This window comes from Dipodomys merriami, unplaced genomic scaffold (assembly GCF_024711535.1).
Source record: "Dipodomys merriami isolate MVZ:Mamm:240054 unplaced genomic scaffold, mDipMer1.0.p SCAF_70, whole genome shotgun sequence".
NCBI lineage: Eukaryota > Metazoa > Chordata > Mammalia > Rodentia > Heteromyidae > Dipodomys > Dipodomys merriami.
In genome coordinates, this window is record NW_027206291.1 from 3,798,552 (window position 1) to 3,820,868 (window position 22,317).

Genomic DNA, 22,317 nt, shown 5'->3' on the forward strand with positions numbered 1-22,317 from the left:
GGGAGGCAAGTCTGAGGGGCCTCATAGCTTAGGGTGGGTGAGGAGCAATGTTTGAGCTACCTAACATCTCCGCCCCTTAGCTTAGTACTTTTTAGTGCTCATCTGCACTCTGCAAGAAAAAGCCCTGGACTGCTGCTTATGTCAATGAATATGACCTCTGCAACTGGGCATGGCAGCACCAGTCTGTAATTCCAGTCCTCAGGAGGGTGGAGAGTTCAATGCCAGCCCAGGTTACATAGTGAAACTTGATTTCAAAAAACAAAACAAAACAAAATCACGTAAAGAACTATGCAGCCAAGTGCTGGTGGCTCACGCCTGCAATCCTAACTGCTCAGGAGGCTGAGGTCTGAAGATGGAGGTTCAAAGCCAGCCTGGGCAGAAAAGTCTGTAACACTCTTCTCTCCAATGAACCACCAAGAAGCTGGAAGTGGAGCTGTGGCTCAGGTGATAAGAGTGCTAGCCTTGAGCACACAAGCTCAGGGATAGCACCCAGGCCCTGAATTCATTCAAGTCCCAGTACTGGCACAAAGTAAGTAAGTAAATAAATGAACTCTGCAGAAACATGTCAAGGCAAGAATTTATTGATGGGGGAGGGGGAGGTGAGGCAAGGTGGGGGGTGGGCAGAGGAGAGAGCTATCTCCTGGCTCCAAACCTTTCTCTCTCTTTCTCCATCAGTGCTCCTGGAGTGAGAAGGGATGAGAGCTAATGGGAAACCCAGGTGAAGGAGGCTTCAGAGAGAGGGACCAAAAGTTAAAAAAAGTTAAAAGCAAGCTGGGACGTCTAGGCCTACATTTATAATGGGTTTGAGGGGGGTTCTCAGGGGACAGGGGAATCATGGTATTTAAAGGGTTTGCAGATTCAGATGAGGGGAACTGGGGTTCACAGCTCTCCATCGGAAGAGCTCCAGAGGGCTTGGAGATAAAGCAGGGTTCAAGGGTCAATGGCCAAGCCAGGGTCAGTGCTCAAGTGACCACAGGGTGGAGATAAAGGGGTGTGCTTGGGATCTTGGGGGCCAGAAGTGAGTTAGGCCAGGAGGGAGGAGAATGTGGGGGTCAAAGCCTTGCATGAAGTGTGGGGGGGCATCCAGGGCCCTAAGCCACCTCCTCCTCGGCCTCTTCCTCGAACTCGCCCTCCTCGGCGGTGGCATCCTGGTACTGCTGATACTCGGACACCAGGTCATTCATGTTGCTCTCGGCCTCGGTGAACTCCATCTCGTCCATGCCCTCGCCGGTGTACCAGTGCAGGAAGGCCTTGCGGCGGAACATGGCTGTGAACTGCTCCGAGATGCGCTTGAAGAGCTCTTGGATGGCCGTGCTGTTGCCAATGAAGGTGGCGGCCATCTTCAGGCCGCGTGGGGGGATGTCACACACGGCCGTCTTCACGTTGTTGGGGATCCACTCCACGAAGTAGCTGCTGTTCTTGCTCTGCACGCTCAGCATCTGCTCGTCCACCTCCTTCATGGACATGCGGCCCCGGAACACGGCAGCCACCGTCAGGTAGCGGCCGTGGCGAGGGTCACACGCGGCCATCATGTTCTTGGCGTCGAACATCTGCTGAGTGAGCTCGGGCACGGTCAGGGCCCGGTACTGCTGGCTGCCCCGGCTGGTCAGGGGGGCAAAGCCCGGCATGAAGAAGTGCAGGCGGGGGAAGGGCACCATGTTCACGGCCAGCTTGCGCAGATCGGCGTTGAGCTGGCCGGGGAAGCGCAGGCAGGTGGTGACCCCGCTCATGGTGGCCGACACCAGGTGGTTGAGGTCCCCGTAGGTGGGCGTGGTCAGCTTCAGGGTGCGGAAGCAGATGTCGTACAGGGCCTCGTTGTCAATGCAGTACGTCTCATCGGTGTTCTCCACCAGCTGGTGCACCGAGAGGGTGGCGTTGTAGGGCTCCACCACCGTATCGGACACCTTGGGTGAGGGCACCACGCTGAAGGTGTTCATGATGCGATCTGGGAACTCCTCGCGGATCTTGCTGATGAGCAGGGTGCCCATGCCCGAGCCCGTGCCGCCGCCCAGCGAGTGCGTCAGCTGGAAACCCTGCAGGCAGTCACAGCTCTCCGCCTCCTTCCGCACCACGTCCAGGACGGCGTCCACCAGCTCCGCGCCCTCTGTGTAGTGACCCTTGGCCCAGTTGTTCCCAGCTCCAGATTGGCCTGAGGAGGTGGAGGGACATGAGGGTTTTTTTTTTTTTTCTGTTTGTTTCCCCTTAAGGCTGGTGTTCTACCACTTGAATCACAGCTCCACTTATGGATTTTTGGTAATTAGTTGGAAAAAAAGATCCTCACACACTTTTTATTTTGGTCGATCGTGGCGCTTGAACTCTGGGCCTGGGTGCTGTTGCTCAGCTCTTCAGCTCTAGGCCTAGGGCTCTTCCCCTTGAGTCACAGCACCACTTCTGGTTTTCTGGTGGTTCATTGGAGATAAGAGTCTCACAGACTTTCCTGCCAGGGCTGGCTTTGAACCTTGATTCTCAGATCTCAGCCTCCTACTAGCTAGGATTACAGGCGTGAGCCACTGGTACCCACCCAGACAATTTTGTTTTGTTTTGTTTTAATGTCAGTTGAACTCAAGGCTTGAGCTCTTTTGCCAAGGCTAGAGCTCTACCAGTTGGAGCCACAGCACCATTTCAGGTTTTCTGGTGGTTCATTGGAGATAAGAATAAAGAGGATCAGGGTTTAAAGTCAGCCCAGGCAGGAAAGTCCATGAGACTCTTATCTCCAATAAACCACTCAGAAAACTGGAAGTGGCCCTGTGGCTCAAGTGGTAGAGCTCTACCCTTGAGCTGAAGAGTTCAGGGACAGTGCCCAGGCCTAGAGTTCCAGCCCCACGACTGACAAAAAGAAAAAAAAAAAGTCATGGACGTTTCTGCCTCTAGGCTGGCTTTGAACTATGATCCTTAGATCTCTTCTTCTTTCTTTCTTCTTCTTCTTCCTCCTGCTCCTCCTCTTCTTCCTCTTCTCCTTCTCCTTCTTCTGCCAGTCCTGGGGCTTGAACTCAGGGCTTGGGCACTGTCTCTGGGCTTCTTTTGCTCAAGGCTAGCACTCTACCACTGGAGCCACAGCACCACTTCCATTTTTTCTGTGTATGTGGTACTGCAGAATGGAACCCAGGGCTTCGTGCATGCTAGGCAAGCACTCGACCACTGAGTCACATTCCCAGCCCAGATCTCAGCTTCTTAAGTAGCTAGTCTTCTAATTGTGAGCCTCCAGCACCCAGCACATGCAGGCAGTTATGAGACCCATTAGGCCCCAGTAATTGAATAATAATAATGGCAATATCAAAATAGTTAACCAGGCTGGGGATATGGTTCAAAGATACAAATGCTTGCACACCAAAAAAAAATCCCCCCAAACAAAAAAAACCACGAAAACCCACATAAAAAGTGTACGTGTAGCCCAGCAGTGACAGACAGTTTGTGTCTATAACCCCAGCTACTCAGGAGACAGAGATTTGACAATCAGATACATCGGTGACATTCTTATCTCCAACTAACCAACCAAGAGCAAGACACCAAGTGGTCATGTGCCAGCCTTGAGCAAAACAGCTCAGGGACAGTGTCCAGGTTTTGAGTTCAAGCCCACCTCCCACCCCTAATCATCTCTTCCCAGAGGTCTTCCTGGAGCCCCTCTGCAGTGTGGGTGTTTTCTCAGCCCCCCTCCCCCCTCCATCCTTGCTGCCCCTGTGCACTCTGGGATTGGCTGTTTGGAGCTAGACAGATTTTTTTCCCCCTTGGGCCGAGGGAAGGAAGAAGGGATTAAAGGGGCTTGTTTCCTTGTGTGCCAAAGCTGGTGACTCACCAAACACAAAGTTGTCTGGCCGAAAAATCTGGCCGAAGGGCCCAGAGCGGACCGAGTCCATGGTGCCAGGCTCCAGATCCACCAGCACGGCTCTGGGAACATAGTTTCCCCCTGCAGATCGGCAGATGGACGGGTTAGGCTGGGGTGAGTGCCAGGCGCGGCAGGCCAGGGGTGGGGGTGGGGGAGCGTCCGGTTCCCCTCCCGGCTAGCCAGAACCCCCACGCCAGCAGGCCTGCCCTACCTGTGGCCTCGTTGTAGTACACGTTAATCCTCTCCAGCTGCAGGTCACTGTCCCCATGGTAGGTGCCCGTGGGGTCGATGCCGTGCTCATCACTGATCACTTCCCAGAACTGGAGAGGGCATCCCGGGTCAGATGGAGAAGTGGGAGGGGGGAGGGGGGAGAGGTGGCCCAGGCTCCCTCCCTCCCCCCTCCCAGCCACCTCCCCATGGCTTCCTCTCCCTCAGGCAAGGTGATGGGGGGGAGGGGGATCTGGGGGGATGGTGAGGATGAGGTAGCAAGAAAGAGGAGGCGGAGGCGGGGTGAAGCTGTCAGCATCCCGGGTGGGGGGGCACTTCGGGGCACCCTGGCTGCAGGGGGGGGGGGAGGAAGGGGAGGAGGAGGATGGAGAGGAGGGTGAAGGAGGGGGGATGAGGGAGGGAGATTAAGGAGGGGGAGGAAGGAAAGGGGATGGGGAAGGAAGGAGGGGAGAGGAGTGTGGGGGGAGAGGGAGCCCCGTGTCTTTGTGCGCAGAGGGCTATGGCCAGCTGCGCGGACAGCTGTGTCCAGCGGGCAGGCGATGGCCGCCCCCCCTTCCAGCCTCTTTGTTCCCCAGCTGGCTGGGACCTGGGGACCCCGTCCCCTCCCGTCCCCTCCCGTCCCCTCGGGGCCCCCGCGCACCTTGGCGCCGATCTGGTTGCCGCACTGGCCGGCCTGCAGGTGCACGATCTCGCGCATGGCGGCGGCGTCCGGGTCTCCGCGAGGGCGGCGGCAGCGGCGGTGACAGCAGCGGCGGCGGTCGGTCCCTGCGCCCCGGGCGCCGCTTTATGCGCGGGCGGGCGGGGCCGCGTCACCGCCGGGCCTCGCCGGCTCCGCCCCGCGCCCCGCCCCCGGGGCCCGCGCCCGGCCCGGGGTCTGTGCGGGGATCCCCCCCCTCCCGCCGCCGCCGCCTTCTCCCATCCCGGGGTACCCACCCGGAGGCCCCGGCCTCCCCTCTTCCACATCTCCAACCCCGGAACCGGAGGATCAGAGCGCCTGCCTCAGTTTCCCTGCGCGCAACCTCCCTCGGCTTTGTTTTGGCTGGGAGGGGAAGAGGTCGCGGTGGGGGCTCCCCCAGTGGAGGTGGGGTTTGGAGGTGTGTTTGGGAGGGGCGGGTCCCTGGACTCCTGGCTGGGAGATTAAATAAAACCATATATATGTATATATATGTATATGCATATATGTATATATGTATACATATATTTATTTATTTTTCTGACCTGTGTGACTAAGGAGGCTTGTGGGAGCTGATGGAGATTGTGGGGGTGCTGAGCGTTCCCTCCACTCCAGCTCTGCTAGTGGTGGGATGAAGCCGGGCCGGGTGTGGGCAGGTCGGTGCAGGGTGTGTGTGGGAGATTTGAGCTGGAAGACTGAGGGGTGGGGGCCTTTCCCTCCTCCCCTCCATCCTCACCGCCCCCCACAGTCACACCAAGGGAGACCCCTTTCCCCCACAGACTTTCCTTTTTAGTATTTATGTATGTATTTATTTTTTTGGGTCTGGTCATGGGGCTTGAACTCTGGGCCTGGGCGCTGTCCCTCAGCTCTTCAGCTCAAGGCTAGTGCTCTACCACTTGACCCACAGCACCACTTAAGGCTTTTTCTTTTTCTTTTTTTCTTTTTTGGTCCAGTCGTGGGGCCTGAACTCTGGGTCTGGGCGCTGTCCCTCAGCTCTTCAGCTCAAGGCTAGCGCTCTACCCCTTGAGCCACACTTCCGGCTTTCTTTCTTTTTGCTTATGTGGTACTGGGGAATTGAACCCAGGGCCTCAGGCATGCAAGGCAAGCACTCTACCACTGAGCCACCTTCCCAGCCCAACTCTGGTTATTTTTGAGCGAATAATTCTTTCTTTTCCTCCCATCTTTGTATCTTTGACAGTGTTGCTGTCCAGCCCAGGCTAGTTTGGAACTTGCAGCCCTCCTGCCTCTGTTTCCTGCATGCTGGGATTACAGGCATGACAACCACACCCAGCTGCTCTGGGGACTCATTCATTGCTGCTGGTATTCTTGGCATGGGGTGGAAGGCGGCTGGGGAGATTGCTGGACGATTCACAAGGCATCGGGCAGTACCCAGACCAGGAATCATGGACTCCTCAGTATCAGCAGTGTCCAGGCAGGCTGACTACATCTTAGAATTTAAGGTTATTGGGCATGGGTTGTTACAGTTCACCACAGAGACCTCATGCCCCAGAATTAGAGCCCACCCAACCATGTGAACATGTAAACAAGAATTCATAAACTCTGCAGGGCGCTGGTGGCTCACGCCTGTAATCCTAGCTATTCAGGAGGCTGAGATCTGAGGATCAAGGTTCAAAGCCAGCCGGGGCAAGAAAGTCTGTGAACTCCTATCTCCAATAAACCACCAGAAAACCGGAAGTGACGCTGTAGCTCAAGTGGTAGAGCGCTCGCCTTGAGCTGAAGAGCTGAGGGACAGTGCCCAGGCCCAGAGTTCAAGCTCCATGACCGACCAAAAAAAAAAAAAAAAAAAGAATTCATAAGCTCTGTATTTTTAAATTATTTTTAATATATCAAGAGTTTTTTTTTTTTTAAATACCAAACAAAATAACAAGATTGAAAAAGGAGGACAGCCTGCCAGGACTGATTTAGTGTGTGAACTCCATGGAGAATGGGTTTCCTGTGTGACACAGGAAGTTGGGGTGTCATCCACTGAATTGGAGTCGAGCACCTGACAGCTTCCTGGGGATTGCAGAGTCTTCAGGAACCCTCTCTACCTTTCTCTCTATCACCGCATTCTTTGGGGTCCTCGAAGCCCTCGGAGGGGTTGTGGGGAGGGATGCTGGGAACAGAGAGGAAGGTGGCCTTCTAACCTCTGGGGCTGCTGGGTTTTGACGTTGCTTGGGATGTAGAAAGTCCAGCGATATAAAAAGCCTGTGGAGATGAAGTGGATGTAGAGGGGTTGGGGTGGGTGCTGTGGGCCAGCCCCTCCCAGGCGGCCTCATCCTGGAACCCCAATCCTGGTACCCCAGCGTGGCCTACCACCCACAGAGCCATCACGGCTCCCTGCAGGAACCCGGTGACCGTGTCCAAAGGGTGGTGCCGGTGATTCTGGGTCTGCGAATAGCCGAGGAACAGCGCCAGGAGCAGGAAGAAGCACTGGATGGTGGGCCGCAGGAGCCTGTTCATCGTTCCCCAGTGGCGGGCCTGCATGTAGAGCTGGGGGTAGGGGGACAGCGCCTTGAGGAGCCAGATGGCCCACAGCGAGAAGCACTCTGCTGCTTTTGTGTGTGTGTGATGGGGGGAGGGTGGGTACTGGGGTTTGAAGTTCAGGGCCTTGAGCTTGCTAAGCAGGTGTTCTATAAGCCACGCCCCCACCACGAGACCCCGCCCCAAACAACAAAAGACACGCCCAACTGCTCAAGCCACACCCCAAACCGCTCAAGCCACGCCTCCAAACACTGTAGCCACGCCCCCGACACTGGAGCCTTGAGCCACGCCCCCAGCTCTTTTTTTGGTTTTCTTTTTTCCTTTAGTTCCTGCTCACATAGCTTGTCCTGGTTTTTCTCCTACTGCTGCCTGGATGACAAGCCTGCTACTTAGACCTCCCACACATGGCTGGGACGGCAAATGTGAGCCACTGTGTCCAGCCAGTTGGTTAAGAGGAGGAGATCTAACAGATATTGTTTTTTTCTTTTTGGTCTAGGGTGGCCTGAAACTCTGATTTCCCCAGATCTCCACCCCCTGAGGCGCTCAGGTGACAAGGGTGAGCCACCAGGCTGGGCAACGCATGGCTTTTTTTGGTGTGGTTAGCTGTCCACTGACCTTGGCAGGCTAAAACTGTCAAAGGACATACACCCCTGACAGTTTTGTGTGAAAAGGTAATTCAGCACAGGAAAGATGGATGGTGATACCATCCATCATTGTAAGAGAGTTTTATCTATCTCCTGTACCAGAGTGCTGGGAGGTGGCTGAGAAGTTGGGTGGGCCTGATGCCCAGCAATGTCCTGGGGACCCCTCAAGGTGGGCTGAAGGTCAGGGTGGAGCTCTGAGGTGGTAGAGTCCATGCCTAGCACGTTTGAGGTTCAAGGTCAGGTCTCAGATTTGATCCCTGGCACTGCAAAATCAATCCACCCATCTCCCAAACCGGGAGGGTGTTATCAGGGAACCTTCAAAGGCAAAGCTGCTGGGCACAGGTGGCTATGCCTGTAATCCCAGCTACTCAGGAAACAGACCTGAGGTTCAAAGCCAGACTGTCTAGATAAATCTGTGAGACACTTACCTACACCAAACCAGCCAAAAGTCAAGTGGTAGAATGCCAGCCTTGATCAGAAAAGGGAGAGCACCCAGGTTCTAAGTTTAAGCCTCAGTACCAGCATACACACACACACACTCACTCATGCATGCACGCACGCACGTGTGTGCGGACACACAACAACAAAGCAGATTGGATTTGTGACTTTGGAATAGGAAACAAAAAGCAAAACAGTTCTCATTTTAGCTCGGTAATACCAATCTGTGATCCAACTTCACTTAGGGTGAAGCAATGGATTGTGAGTTCCAGACCACTTGGACTACAGTGAGCCCCTGTCACAAAAAGCCAAAAGAGGAAAAAAAAAAAACCCACCAAGTTGTCATTTAAAAATACCAGCTTACTCAGGTTCCTTGCTGGGTGCAGAAAGAAAGTGGCTACTGTTTCCTGGGAGAAGCCATTGGCATGTGAGGAATTCTAGAGGACCAGAACGTTCTGCAAAACCTGAGGGAGTCTTGTGGGCTCTGTCTTTGCTCAGAGGTGAGGGGGGAGGGAACCCACCATGACAGGACACATTTCTGTCTTGTGAGTGAGTCTGACAACTTTGCTGGTGCATCCTTCTGGCCTCCCAGTCCACTCTGGGAAAGGGGAGAAAGGAGTTTTGCTTTTATAAATGAATAACAGCTAGTTGGTCTTTGGCGGCTCATGCCTATCATCCTAGCTACTCAGGAGGCTGAAATCTGAGAACCATGGTTTGAAGCCAGCCTGGGCAGGAAACTCCATGAGCGTGTTACCTCCAATTAATCACAAAAAAGCCAACAGTGGAGCTGTGGCTGGAGTGGTAGAGGTAGCCTTGAGTAAAAAAGCAAATGGATAGTCCCCAGGCCCTGAGTTCAAGTCCCAGGTCTACCACATCTGTTCTAAGTGTCCATTTATGCTGTACCTATGCAATCACATTCGTAGGCATGGAAGGTGCCCATTTGACAGATGTGGAAGAAGAGGTCTGTGGGGTGCTATCTGACCCCACTGCATACACGGTGGAATTGGGAATTCAGGCCTGTAGATCCTGTGCATTCAAGCCCACGGCTCCCGGGCCATTGATTACCATAGGAAGCAGAAGCTATTCTGTGACTTCGACTTTATGGCATCACCACCGTCAAAGCCCCCTCCTGTCCCTGTCTCTGTCCCCTTTGAGTCTAATGGCCTTTCCCTGTGCACTGCCTGGCAGGGCCCCTCTGCAGCTGTGGAGAGGGGACAGGGCTACTGAATGAAGCTTCAGAGGACAGAATCCTTTGTCACGTGAGCACACACACTGTGTGTTCTGAGCAAGCAGTGCCTGGCTCCTTTGACACCATGGGTGTGGTGGGGGGGGAGCAGGGGAGGGAGGATGGGAGGGTGGGGGAGGAGGGCACAATGGAGTATCCTCTGGTCTCCCTCCCTCTCACTCACCGCCAGATACACCATGCAGTACATCCCGAAGGAGGCTTGCTTGGAATAGAAGGATTTCCTGGGAGGTGGACAGGGAGGAGAGCTGGGATCAGTGTGAAGGTGAACAAAGCAGGGCAGGGCTGAGGCGGCTTCCTGGGAGCCTTGAACCCCACTCGCCTGGCCTCCAGGACGTCGGAGGGGTTCCCTGTGCACGTGTAGTTGGCGATGTAGCTGCTCTCACAGCTAAAGGTGGTGGGATCTGGCAGGCACACAGCTAGGAAGTGGGGTCGCAAGTGCCCTGTGGTCATCTGGGCGATGCTGGTCAGAGAGGAGCTGGCCATGGCACCAAAGATGAAGGTGCCCAGCTGTTTGTAGACCAGGGTCACGTAGGTGGTCACCATGGCCTGTGAGCCCAGGGGCAGGCTCCAGACTAGAATCATCTCTCCCAGGCTGATCTGTGGGGACACAGGGCAACGGAGTGGGGCAAAGACTATATATTGGGGGGTCTGAAGGGGAATAGGGATGGGAAGTCCCTCCCTTTTGTAGCTTCTCATTGCCTCACACACAAAAAATGGGCGCCTTTCCCCATCCCTAGGTGAATAGCAAAGAGGCAGGCTTCCCATCCCACCATGTCTGAAAAGGGTGGGACTTCCTGTTCAGACAGGAAAAGGGAATGCCAGGCCTAGGTGGAATTTCCTGTCCCATGTCTGAAAAGGGTGCAATTTCCTGTTAGGCACCAAGCAGGGAAGACAGATATCCTTGTCAGACTTTTCCTGGTCACCCAGGGAAAGAGGCAGACTATTTCCCTGTTTGACAGGGGGAGGCAATGTCCTTTCCTTCCTTTCTGAGTCACCCAGGGCCACGCCTTATCTCTTTCTCAGAGAATGGTTCCTTCTATGCCATCAAGTAGTGTGAGTGAGCTCCCATGGTTAGGAAAGATCAAACCAATGGCAGGGAAGATGGGGACACAGGTCTCCACAGACCAGATCAGATTTTACTCATCTTTGGAGAGGAGCGCTGAGTAGCACTGAACAGAGCTGGAGGTACAAGGAGCATGGAGGAGTGGGGAGTTTAAGTACAAGCCAATCAAGGACAGACATCTACTCAGGCAGTTGCCAAAAAGCTCCACTGGGAGACAGCGCACACGACAGCGCACACTTTTGGACAGGTGACATTCTCCACCCCCCCCACATTCAGGAGAGAACTGCCAAGAATGGCTGTGGGGCTGCATCAGGTGATAAGAACAATGCAGGTCCCCATTCCCCCATGTTATTAAAAAGATGGGACTCCCTGCTGCTTTATGCCTGGTGGTTGCCCCAAGACTGGGGTGAACTTGGTCTGCCTCTTACCATGAAGATGAAGATTAAGAAGCCTATGGTGGTGATGGCGGAGTCCTCCATGATGTAGTGTGATACCTGAGGGTACTTGATGCTAGTATCATTGCAGAAGAAGCCCTGGAAGTGGGGTGCTACTAAGCCCTTTTCAACCAGCAAGGTGGGGGTGCTCACTGCAGGGAGGAGGGTAAAGAAGATGTCCTTAGCCTTTGGGGAATGAGGTAAGTATGTGGGGTATGTGTGTGTCTGGGCTTAGACATGTGTGCCTACACAGCCACTGAGGGAGATACAGAGACACAGACCTAGTCTACACACAGACCCCCATAGCACACAGTTAGTACCAACTATATACACAGGCATGCACGTGAGTCACCTGGAAACGCTGGTACAAACAGCATGTATACACTGGAACACACAGACAACCCCCAAAGAGCCAGAAGATAAGACAGATACCCAGCTATGTACACAGCCCTTCCTTCCCATACACCCTTAAGTTCTGTGTCTGAGGAGCTCACCCAGTATCACACAGAAGACGTCCAAAGCCACCAACACCTTGGAGGTCCTGGAGCTCAGCAGTGGAGGGGGTGGGGGCTCTCTGCCTCTGCCCACAGCCTTGACTGTGTGTGGTGGTGGAGCTGCTGTGGGGCGAGAGTGGAGGCCAGGGGGTGAATGGACCACCCCAGCTGGGAATTTGAGTTCATGAGCCAGAGAGACGTGGGCTAAGACTATTCCTAGAAGGAGGTGGGGGGGGAGGGAAAAGGGGGAAGGGGACATCCCCAAGGAAGGGGAGGCTGGGGACACAGAGGCCTTTCTCACTAGGTTTGGGAGTTCTATCTCACACTAGGGGTGTGAAGTGGGGTCTGTCTTATCTATGTGGATGGGACCTGGGACAAGGGAGGGTGGAAAAAAAGGGTAGACCTTCGGGAGATTGACAGGTAAGTGGAAGGGAGGAAATGATCAAGGTATGGGTGATGCTATCTGGGAAAGGGAAAGGGGCTAGGGAGAATGAAGAGGAAGTGGGAGGGACAGGAGTACAGAGCCAACTGGAGGTTGATGACTGGGAAAGTGGGCGGGGACTGTGGACAATGACAGGCCTGGGGGATCTGGGCAGGGCTTGGGAGGCTGGGGAAATGGGCGGGGCCGAAGGAGAATGGCAGGCGTGGAAGGAACTGGGTGGAGCCTGGGGGAACTGGGCGGAGCCTTGGAGTCGGGAGGGGGGAAATGGGCGGGGCCTAAGGAGAATGGCAGGCGTGGGGAAACTGGGTGGAGCCTGGGGAAAATGGGCGGAGCTTGGGAGTGTGTGGGGGGATGGGCGGGGCCTAAAGAGAATGACTGAGGAAATGGGCCCGGGATGGAAAACCCGGTTAAGACCCTAGAAGTGGGGGGAGGCGGGGAGAGACCCCACCTCTTCCTTAGACTCACAGGCCAACGTCACGTCGGAGTTGGTAAACCTGGCTGATCTCTGGCTGGTCCAGGTCTTTGGAGACCCCTCGGTGGACACTTTCTGGTTGAGCTCCATGACAGGCGGGAGGGAACCCCGAAGATCTGAGCGCAGCAACGGCCACCGCCCCTCCCTCCCGCGCCTCATTGGCCGGGCGCCGCCCAATGGGAATCGCCCTTAGGGGTCCCAGGCTTCTCCACGGCTCCGGAAACGGCGGGGACCGGCGGGGACCCCAGCCCCGCGGGGAGGTCTGGGGGTGCTTCTTCAGTCGTACACTTCTCCAGCCCCACGGCTCTGTCCGATTCGACCCTGGCCGCGTCCACGCTCTTCCCGCTCCGCTCCGGGTTCCGCCGCCGTCCCCCCAGTTCTGCACCCCGTCTCTCCCAGCCCTGCGCCGAGGCGGCCGTCCACCAGGGGGCGCCCGCTGCACACTCGGGGCGCCCGCCGCCGCCCCCCCCTTACCCCTGCCCCGGGGTTCCGCGGAGGAGGGGGCGGGAGATGAAGGGGATAGGGATGGGGGGCAGGAGGGTTGTGTGTCCCCAGCCAGCAGAGTGCCCCGCGTGCAAACTGCGAAGCCCTGCATGGCTTCCCCAAGTCAGCGCCCGGGTCATGGCATCTAGAGGTCTGTGTATCCATGTGTGTGTGTGTGTGTGTGTCTGTCTGTCTGTCTGTGTGTCTGTGTGTCTGTGTGTGAGTCCCAAAGCAGCTGGGACTCTATGACCCCTGTGTCCTTTCAGTGTCTGTGGCTAGCTTGTTCTTGGGTAGCTGTGATTGTGTGTCTGTGTCCAGGTATGTGTGTATGTATGTCTGCATGATGTATTTGTCTTGGTTGTGTGTATGCACGATGTATTATTTGTCTTGATTGATTTTTTGGGGGGGGGGCTGTGCCAATCTTTGGGTTTGAGCTCAGGTCCTGGCCACCATCCCTGAACTTTGTTTTGCTCAAGGCTTAGCACTCTACCTCTTCACCCGGAGCTCCACGTCTTTCTTGGTTAATTGTACATAAGAGTCTCTCGGACTTTCCTGCTCAGGCTGGCTCTGAAGTATAATCTTCAGATCTCAGCCAGTAGCTGAGTAGCTGGGATTACAGGTGTGAGCCACCAGCTCCTGGCTAGCTAGTGTGATTTTTTTTTTTTTGGTTGGTCATGGGGCTTGAACTCTGGGCCTGGGCGCTGGCCCTCAGCTCTTCAGCTCAAGGTGAGCGCTCTACCACTTGAGCCACAGTGCCACTTCCGGCTTTTTTCTTTTTTCTTATGTGGTGCTGAGGAATCGAACCCAGGGCCTCAGGCATGCAAGGCAAGCACTCTACCACTGAGCCACCTTCCCAGCCCCTCTTGTGTGTTCCTCTATCTGTTCAATATGTGTGTCTCCCAAAGGGAGAAGGTTGGAGAATGCCTTCCAACCAGAGGTCCTGCTGGGGTCCCCTTTCCATAGAGCAGCTGGCGTGGGCCCCTTGGCAGGTGCCCTCAGCCACCCCCACCTTTCCATTCGCTTTAGTGGAGAAACACTATTTCTTGCCTTTCATGCTGGCCAAACCTTCCCCTGTTTGAAGCAGCTGTGGCTCTGGTTTCTTTGTGTGCATAACTTACCACAATCTGTGCTTCGTGTTAAAAAAAAAAAAAGCAAAAAAACCCCAAACAAACAAACCCAAAACCAAATAATCGAAAACCTCAACACATGGAAAATATAGCAGATGGAAAGCCACATAGAATACAAGGCTTCCCCTTGACCACTGCATCTTTGCACACCTTCCAGAAATGTTTTCTGCAAGTAGATCGCAGCTCTGGGACAAGCCTGTGTTCTAGTCACAGCATCCTGTACCTCACTTTATTTGAGATCTCTGAGTTTCCAGAAGTTGAGTTAGTCATATTTGCCACTTCATTAGCAAACATAGTCTACCAACAAACATCTGGCTGTTTCCCTTTCACAACTGCTCAGGTCATTTCTGTTTAACACAGTCTTGCAACAGACACCTCTGTCTATCTTCTCATCCATCCATCCATTCACCTATCAGCCCATTAATCTACCCATCCATCCATCTCTTTACCGATCAGTCCATTTATCTACCCATCCATCCATCCATTCACCTATCAGTTTGTTTATCTACCCATCTATCCATCCATCCATCAATCCATCAATCACCTATGCATTCTTTCCCTCATCTACCCACCTACCCGTTATCACTATAATGCACTGCCTTGGTGCATATGCCTATGCATCAGACCTGTGTTATTCTGTTTGTTTGTTTGTTTTGGGTCCGGTCGTGGGGCCTGAACTCTGGGCCTGGGCGCTGTCCCTCAGCTCTTCAGCTCAAGGCTAGCGCTCTACCACTTGAGCCACAGCGCCACTTCCGGCTTTTTTCTTTTTGCTTATGTGGTGCTGAGGAATCGAACCCAGGGCCTCATGCATGCAAGGCAAGCGCTCTACCACTGAGCCACCTTCCCAGCCCAGACCTGTGTTATTCTGGCTTATTGAGGCTCCCAAGAAGACCAGAGTCCAGCCTGGGTGAGCTTGGAGTACACATTGTTCTTCTCTGTGTTCTTTCCTTCCTGCAAAATCTACCATCAGCCAGGCATTGATGGTTCATGCCTACAGTCTTAATTACTCAGGCGGTGAGATCTGAGGACCACAGTTTGAATCCAGCCCTGGAAGGAAAGTCCAGAGACTCTTACCTCCAATTAACTGCCAGAAAACCAGAAGTGGTGCTGTGGCTCAAAGTGGTAGAGTGCTAGCTTTGAGCACAAAAGTTCAGGGACAGTGCCCAGGCCCTGAGTTCAAGTCCCACAATAAATGAAAAGAACGCTACCATCTCTTTCCTGGCTCTCTCTCACACACAGAAAAGCCCCCTTTCCTCTGCTTATTACCGCACAGACTTTTTTTTTTTTTTTTTTTGGTGCCTGTCCTGGGGCTTGAACTCAGAGCCTGGGCCTGTCCTTGAACTTCTTTGTGCTCAAGGCTAACATTACCACTTGAGCCACAGCACCACTTCCAGCTTTTTCTGTATTTGTGGTACTGAGGAACAGAACCCAGGGCTTCATGCATTCTAGGGTAAGCACTCTACCACTGAGCCACCTTCCTAGATCCTTTGTCTTTTTCTATGCTTTTCTTTCAGTTTGGGCAATGCCTGGCTGGCCAGGCATTGATACAAGATGGCTCAGGGCATGTGAGCTTCTTGGCTGTGCTGCTGTCAAGAGGTCACTTTACATCTGTATCCATCTGTCTGTCTTCCTGGTTGGTGCCGGGACTCTGGATGCTGGGGCTGTGGTGGGCTAGGGGTTTTAACGTGTTCTTCAGTCAAGTTCATTAACTTTTCTAGTTTTCAGTTCCCCTAACTGGGTTCTTCCATTCAGAAACTCCACGAGGTAACATTCTTCTAGAGATCACACCCCCCCCCCCCAAAAAGGAAACCAAACAAACAATAAAAAAAGCTTTTCTTTCCTTGTACTAGTATTGGGGCTTGAACTCAGGGCCTGGGCACTGTCTCTGAGCTTCTTTTGCTCAAGGCTAGCACTCTACCATTTGAGCCACAGAGCCACCTCCAGCTTTTCTGTGGATGTGGTACTGAGGAATTGAACCCAGGGCTTCATGCATGTTAGGCAAGCACTCCACCACTGAGCCACATTCCCAGCCCTTGCTTGGCTCCCGGCTCCACCCCCTCCCCCCAAGGCTGGTTCCCTACTCCTTGAACCACGGCTTCACTTCCAGCTTTTTGGTGGTTAATTGGAGACAAGTCTCATGGACTTTCCTGCCTGGGCTGGCTTTGAACCCAGACCCTCCGATCTCAGCCTCCTGAGTAGCTAGGATGACAGGCGTGAGCCACGAGTGCCTGGCTTCTAAAACCATTCCAGCGTGGACACAGAGGAGGGTGACTTTAGCAAATTCTCTTTTCGCAATCTCTGACGCCCTCCGGAATTGGGCTGGGGGTTCTCCAGTGAGTTGAGGAGGGGGTGCTAGACTGGGTCATCTCCTAGTTTGTTAAGTTTGCTTGAATTTGTCTGACTGTCCTGGCGATGAAGTTTCAAGGGTGACGTTTCACTAGTTTGTCCACAAGGAGAGTTTGGCTGGAGATGACACAAGTGGGGGTGTTTGGTATGCCACTGTAGATGGGGTTGGGGGTTCGACCGTGACCAAGGAGGGGCCCAAGAAGGTGGGCTTTCAGAATCCCCTAATCTGGCCAGGCCTTCCCAGGGGCTTCGTCCTCCGAAAGTGACACTTTCGGATAGTAACGTTCACTGCCAAGACTCCAAAGTATGGGAGGTGGTTTCCAAAATTTGCATAACGAACCCGGTCTCGGACTCCATGATGAGTTTAATGAATTAAAACAATTCCTGTAAAAATGAGGGAACAAATGACACTGTACAAAAGGAAATGTACTCATTATGTGCCACACGGGAATGTAACCTCTCTGTCTATCACCTCTATAATAACAGTAAATTCTAAAGAGAGAGAGAGAGTGAACTCTACAACTTGTGGGTGGGGACAGGAGGGAAAACCTAGAGAGCAAGGGAAAGAGTGACATCACCTGGACTTACGTAACTGTAACCCCTTTGTACAACACATTTATGTATGTATGTGTGTATGTATGAATGTATCTATGTATGTTTGTTAAAAAATATTTCTAGCTGGGCGCTGGTGGCTCACACCTGTAATCCTAACAATTCAGGAGGCTGAGATCCGAGGATCGAGGTTCAAAGCCAGCCTGAGCAGGAAAGCCCATGAGACTCTTATCTCCAGTGAACCACCAAAAAACCCAGAAGTGGCGCTGTGGCTCAAGTGGTAGAGTGCTCACCTTGAGCTGAAGAGCTCAGGGACAGCGCCCAAGCCCAGAGTTCAAGACCCATGACTGACAAAAAAACAAACAAAAAAAAACTTCTTTTAAATTGTTTCAGAGGGGGTGGCCCCACAGCACCCTGTTTTCAAATGTGATCCCCTTGGGGTCTAATCAGTGATGAATCTGAGAGTTCTGCCTGAATACAGCAAATATTAAATAAAAAAAATTGTTTTCCCTTAGTCTGGCTAGCTTTGTCTTGAATTCTTCAGTGAGGCTCAGACACAGGGCTGGTATCTCGGTCACCCTTGTTCAGTGTCATTAACATTCAGACTTTGGGGCTCGATGGCTTCCATCCCCAGGGGTGGTAATCCCCCCTCCCTCTATTCAGGGGCAGTTGTTTCTGTGCATGGAGGGCATTTCCCTGCCATGGGGTATGGACTGTCAGCCAGAGCTCGGTCTTCAAGGTGGAAGCCCCTCTCGATTCCTCTTTTGGGGTCAGGTTTGAGCAGCTTCTCCCCGCCTCTGCCAGCAGGGCTAGCGGGAAATTGGTGTTTCCTCTAAACGAGTGTTCAGACTCATCCTTGGCCACAGGGGGAAGGGGGAGGGAATTTTTTCCCCTGGACTCTCCAGCCTTCTGCTTTGGGGGTCCAGAAAAACTTCTGACAGGAAGCATCCAGTAGGTGGGTGGGGGCAGGCCAGAGAAGGCCCAGGGGTCCCGGATAGGGAGAGGCAAGGGAATGGGGGTGCTAAGCCTGACTCTCAAGAGCCTGGGGTTGAGGGAACTTGGGGAGTGTCAGTGGTGGGGAGCCAGGAGATTGCAAGGAGGAGCAAGAAACGCAGAGAGACAAGATCCTGAAAGTGAGAGAGGAGGCCAGGTGCCGCCTGGAATCCCAGCTGACCCGGAGGTTGAGATCTGAGGATGGAGGTTCCAGGTTCAAAGCCACCCAGGGCAGGAAAGCCCCTTGAGACTCTCATCTTCAATGAGCAGCCAGAAAGGCTGGAGATAGTACCGGGGCACCGAGTGGCTCAAGTACCTGTAATCCTAACAACTCAGGAGGCTGAGATCCGAGGATCGAGGTTCAAAGCCAGCCTGAGCAGGAAAGTCCATGAGACTCTTATCTCCAGTGAACCACCAGAAAACTGGAAGTGGTGCTGTGGCCCAAGTGGTAGAGCGCTCGCCTTGAGCTGAAGAGCGCAGGCTGCGAGTTCAAGCCCCACGACCCTCCCCCCCCAAATCTGGAAGTGGGGCGGTGGTGCAGGCGGGCAGGGCCCGCAGGGACGACCCCCGGGGCCGCGAGTTCAAGCCCCGGGATGGGCACACACGCACACACAAACGAGATCTATAAACAGAAGGCGCAGGGATGGAGAGGGCAGACGGGGTGGGGGTGGGGGGGACAGCTACCGGGAATCCTCAGGGGAGACGCTGCGGGGAGGTGGGGGGGGCCGTCGCGTGGGACGCACCCCACCCCCGGGTGCGGGCGGAGGGGAGGGGCGGCGGCACAAGTTCCCCGGAGAGACCTGCAGCGCGAGATCCCCGCGGGCCGCCCCGGAAGGCAGGGCTTCCGGATGCTATAAAGCGGGGTCCCCCTTCCCGCGGGCAGCTGCCCGCCGCTAGCGCCACCACTCGCGGCCATGGACCCGCGCCCCGACGCCCCCGACGCCCCCGCGGACCCCGAGGCGCCCCGGCCGCTGGCCGCGCCGCCCGCACCCCGCCAGCTACCCCGGGTCCTGGGCGCCGCCGCCGCCGCCGCCTTTGCCTCGGCCGCCGCCACCGCGCTGCTGCTGCTGCTGCTGCTGCTGTGGGGACCCTGGGCGGCCCGAGGCTGCGCGGTCCCCTCGACGGCGCCCCCCGACGGCTGCCAGACCCCCGGCGCCCAGGCCGGGCGCCCAGGCGCGCCCCAGTCGGTGAGACCTCCCCACCCCCACCTTCCCATCTCGCTCTTTCTTGGAACAGCCCTTCTGCACCCCATCTCCGGGGCTGGGACCCCCACATTGTCCTCTTTTGGGGGGATTGTCTCCCCCTGGCGCCTTCTCAGGATGCATCTTTGCAGGTTCCCTGTCCCCCAGGGGCGGCCCTGGGACTGGGGGAGGAGACCCCTGCCTTCCCCCCACCTCCACTGAGATCACCCCCTTCTTGGACCCCACCCCCCACTTCCCTCTCTTTCCCCTTTTCAGAACGTCTCTTTTTGTTTATGTATGTATCCATATTTGCATAGTATGTATGTTCATGTATTTTGGACCAGTCCTTGGGTTTGGACTCAGGGCCTAGGCGCTGTCTCTGAGCTGCTTTTGCTCAAGGCTGGCCCTCTACCACTTGAGCCACAGCACCACTTCCGGCTTTTCCTGTGTATGCGGTGCTGAGGAGTCAAACCCAGGGCTTCATGCGTGCTAGGCAAGCACTCTACCACCGAGCCACCTTCCTGGACCCTGTCCCTTAGCCTTTTCACTCAAAGTTGGCTTCTACTGGAGCCACAGCTCCATTTTCAGTTTTCTGGTGGTTAATGAAAGCTATGAGTCTCAGGGACTTTCTCACCTGGGCTGGCTTCAAACCATGACCCTCAGATCGCAGCCTCCTGAGTAGTTAGGATTCTAGGTGTGAGTCACCAGCACCCCACAAACACCCCCTTTTCATTCGGTACTCCCTGGAGCATAGAGGTTCACCTGGCATGAACCTTTACCCCCAACCTGGGCTCTAAAGGGCACTTATTTATCTCAAAACACAGGGAACTCCTTTACATCCCACTTGCTCCCAAAGAGCCTGGTTATGTCCTGAAACCCTCTGGAGGTACCCCCCTCTTCCTTTCAACATCTTCAGGGGACCCCAGTTCCTTCTGCTTCCCTGGGTCTCCCTGCTTCCCCGTTCCCGTGCCCTGGGGCCTGCCCTTGTACCCAGCGTGGGGTGGGGATTGCTGGGCCCCTAACCACATCCACGTGTTCTTTGGCAGGGGAAAGCGGTGGGGGTTTAGCTTGGATGCCAGGCCTGCTCTGAGTGTGGGCAAAAGGGGGGGTCCCCCAATTTCCCAGGCACAGAGGACATGGGCACCACACCTCCATCTTCCTTTCTTTCCAGGAACAGCCAACGTTTGCCAAGCTGCTAGCCAAAAATGGTGAGTGTCATGGGTCCTCTGTCTGTCTGTCTGTCTATCTGTCCTCTGTCGGGACCGGAGGGCAGCAGGGAGAGGGGGCAAAGAGAGCCTGCCTGACCACAGCCCCGTCCCGACACCCCCCCACCCACCCAGTACCTTCCCTCCCTTCCCAACCTCCCAGCCCTCCTCTGTGGAACTGCTCCAGCCTTTTCTCACCAGAGCCCAAACTCAGCTCCCACTCATGCTTTCTGAGCTGGGGTCCCCCCCCCCCAAACCTGGGTTGGCTCTGGGAGGTCTGAACTGTCCTCCTCCCCTCCCCCCACCCATTGGTGCCTTTCCCCTCCTTTTTCCCTCCCTCCTCCATACCCCCTTTCTTTTGGGCTGGCCTTGTTGCTTGAACTCTGCTTCATGCTCTCACTTGACTTTTTTCACTCCAGGCTGGTGCTTTAAGTCCACAGCTCCACTTCCAGCTTTTTGGTGGTTAGAGATAAAGCTCACCTGGACTTTCCTGCCTTAGGTGGTCTCTTACCTAGATCCTCAGATCTCGGCCTCCTTGGTAGCTATGATTCCAGGCATGAGCCAGCAGCAGCCACTTCTCTGTCTGGTCTCTTTGCCTCTGTTCCCCCTCAAAGACCTCTCTCTCTTTGTTTTGTAGGTCCTGAGGCTTGAACTCAGGGCCTGGTGTCTAACTCTGAGCTCTTATTTTGCCTGAGCTTTTTCCCCTCAAGGCTAGTACTCTACCACTTTGAGCTACAGCTCCGCTTCTGGTTTTCTGGTGATTTGTTGGAGATAAGAGTCTCCTGGACTTTCTTGTCCAGGCTGGCTTTGAACTTCTATGTCAGATCTCAGCCTCCGGAGTAGCTAGGAGTACAGGTGTGAGCACCAGCACCTGGCTTTCGCAACACATTCTTGGCGGTCCTCCTCCTCCTCCTCCTCCTCCTCCTCCTCCTCCTCCTCCTCCTCCTTCTCCCTTGGCATCTCTTCCTCCCATCTCTCCCCTGCTCCTGCCCCCCACTTTAAACTCAGGTCTGCTCCCTAGAGCCCAGCCGCCCCTTCCCCAGGGCTGTGTTTTCGTCTGGGTCCTTAGCACCTTCCCTTTTCCTCTCTCCTTCCCCCAGTGTCACTGGTCAATGGAACCCTGAGCTGGTACAGTGAGCAGGGCGTAGCAGGCGTCGTCCTGTCCCCGGACCTGCGTTACGATGAGCGCAGTCACGAGCTGGTGGTGGCGGAGGCCGGAGTGTACTTCGTGTTCTTGCGGATGCAGCTGTGGCAGGTGATGAGGGCTGGCCCACCGTTGCAGGGCGAGGTGTCTCTGACTCTTCAGCTGCAGCCACCGTCCACTGAGGCCACAGACCTGGCCCTCACCGTCACCGTGCCTCGGATTAGCTCCTCCAATTATTTGGGTGCGAAACCGGCCGGAGGGTTCTGGGGTCACCTGGTGGACCTCCAGGGTGGCCAGCGCCTCAGTGTCCGCCTGAGCGCCCTTCTGCAGGGAGGGGCCGAGGCGCACCGTGCATGGCAGCTGGCCCCCCACGCTGTCTTCGGCCTCTTCCGGGTGACTGGAGATGTCCCAGGGGAGCTCTTCGTGTGACTTGCCACCGGCTTGCTGCCGTTTTTCTTCTTGATCTACCTCATGGGGTGCTGCAAGAAGGAACCCTTTTATTTTTCTCGGGACTTCATCTATTCCCCCCTGAGTAGGACTCACTACTTCTATTTATTCTGAGCTGGAACTCAGTCAGTTTACTTTAAAACACTTACTTCCACTGACAGAGCACTTTACAAGAGCTGCTACATAAACATTAAAAAAAATTAAAAATCCATAAAGTTCTTTTTTTTTCTTTTTGGTCAGTCGTGGAGCTTGAACTCAGGGCCTGGGCGCTGTCCTTGAACTTTTTCACTCAAGGCAAGCATTCTACCATGTGGAGCTATAACTCTACTTCCGGTCTTCTGGTGGTTCATTGGAGATAAGAGTCTCACAGGGACTTTCCTGCTCAGACTTTGAAACCT

The 22,317-nt window shown here is 54.8% G+C and overlaps 3 protein-coding genes across 6 annotated transcripts; 1 reads left to right on the top strand and 2 right to left on the bottom strand.

The window, feature by feature from the left end:
- Window positions 1-565: 565 nt before the first annotated feature.
- Tubb4a (tubulin beta 4A class IVa) lies at window positions 566-4,834 on the bottom strand. Its single transcript, XM_070007890.1, has 4 exons — window positions 4,692-4,834; window positions 4,035-4,143; window positions 3,794-3,904; window positions 566-2,149 (listed from the first exon to the last, which is right to left on the bottom strand). Exons 1-4 carry the CDS (start codon window positions 4,746-4,748, stop codon window positions 1,092-1,094), a joined length of 1,335 nt encoding a protein of 444 aa, XP_069863991.1. The 5' UTR covers window positions 4,749-4,834; the 3' UTR covers window positions 566-1,091.
- A 1,753-nt stretch (window positions 4,835-6,587) lies between these two features.
- Window positions 6,588-12,662, bottom strand: LOC138817495 (phospholipid phosphatase 2-like). 4 transcript variants are annotated; one of them, XM_070007895.1, is made up of 7 exons: window positions 12,435-12,662; window positions 11,528-11,647; window positions 11,028-11,185; window positions 9,856-10,133; window positions 9,700-9,757; window positions 7,041-7,217; window positions 6,588-6,932 (listed from the first exon to the last, which is right to left on the bottom strand). In XM_070007895.1, exons 1-7 carry the CDS (start codon window positions 12,598-12,600, stop codon window positions 6,867-6,869), a joined length of 1,023 nt encoding a protein of 340 aa, XP_069863996.1. In that variant the 5' UTR covers window positions 12,601-12,662; the 3' UTR covers window positions 6,588-6,866. The 4 variants fall into 4 exon arrangements, with proteins under 4 accessions (XP_069863996.1, XP_069863995.1, XP_069863994.1 ...); XM_070007894.1 differs by having other exon boundaries at window positions 11,528-11,650; XM_070007893.1 differs by having other exon boundaries at window positions 7,041-7,205; window positions 11,528-11,695.
- A 6,194-nt stretch (window positions 12,663-18,856) lies between these two features.
- Window positions 18,857-22,056, top strand: Tnfsf9 (TNF superfamily member 9). The gene is made up of 3 exons (XM_070008067.1): window positions 18,857-19,129; window positions 20,295-20,331; window positions 21,429-22,056. The coding sequence occupies exons 1-3, from the start codon at window positions 18,857-18,859 to the stop codon at window positions 21,899-21,901; spliced, it is 783 nt and encodes a 260-aa protein (XP_069864168.1). The 3' UTR covers window positions 21,902-22,056.
- The last annotated feature ends 261 nt before the right edge of the window (window positions 22,057-22,317 follow it).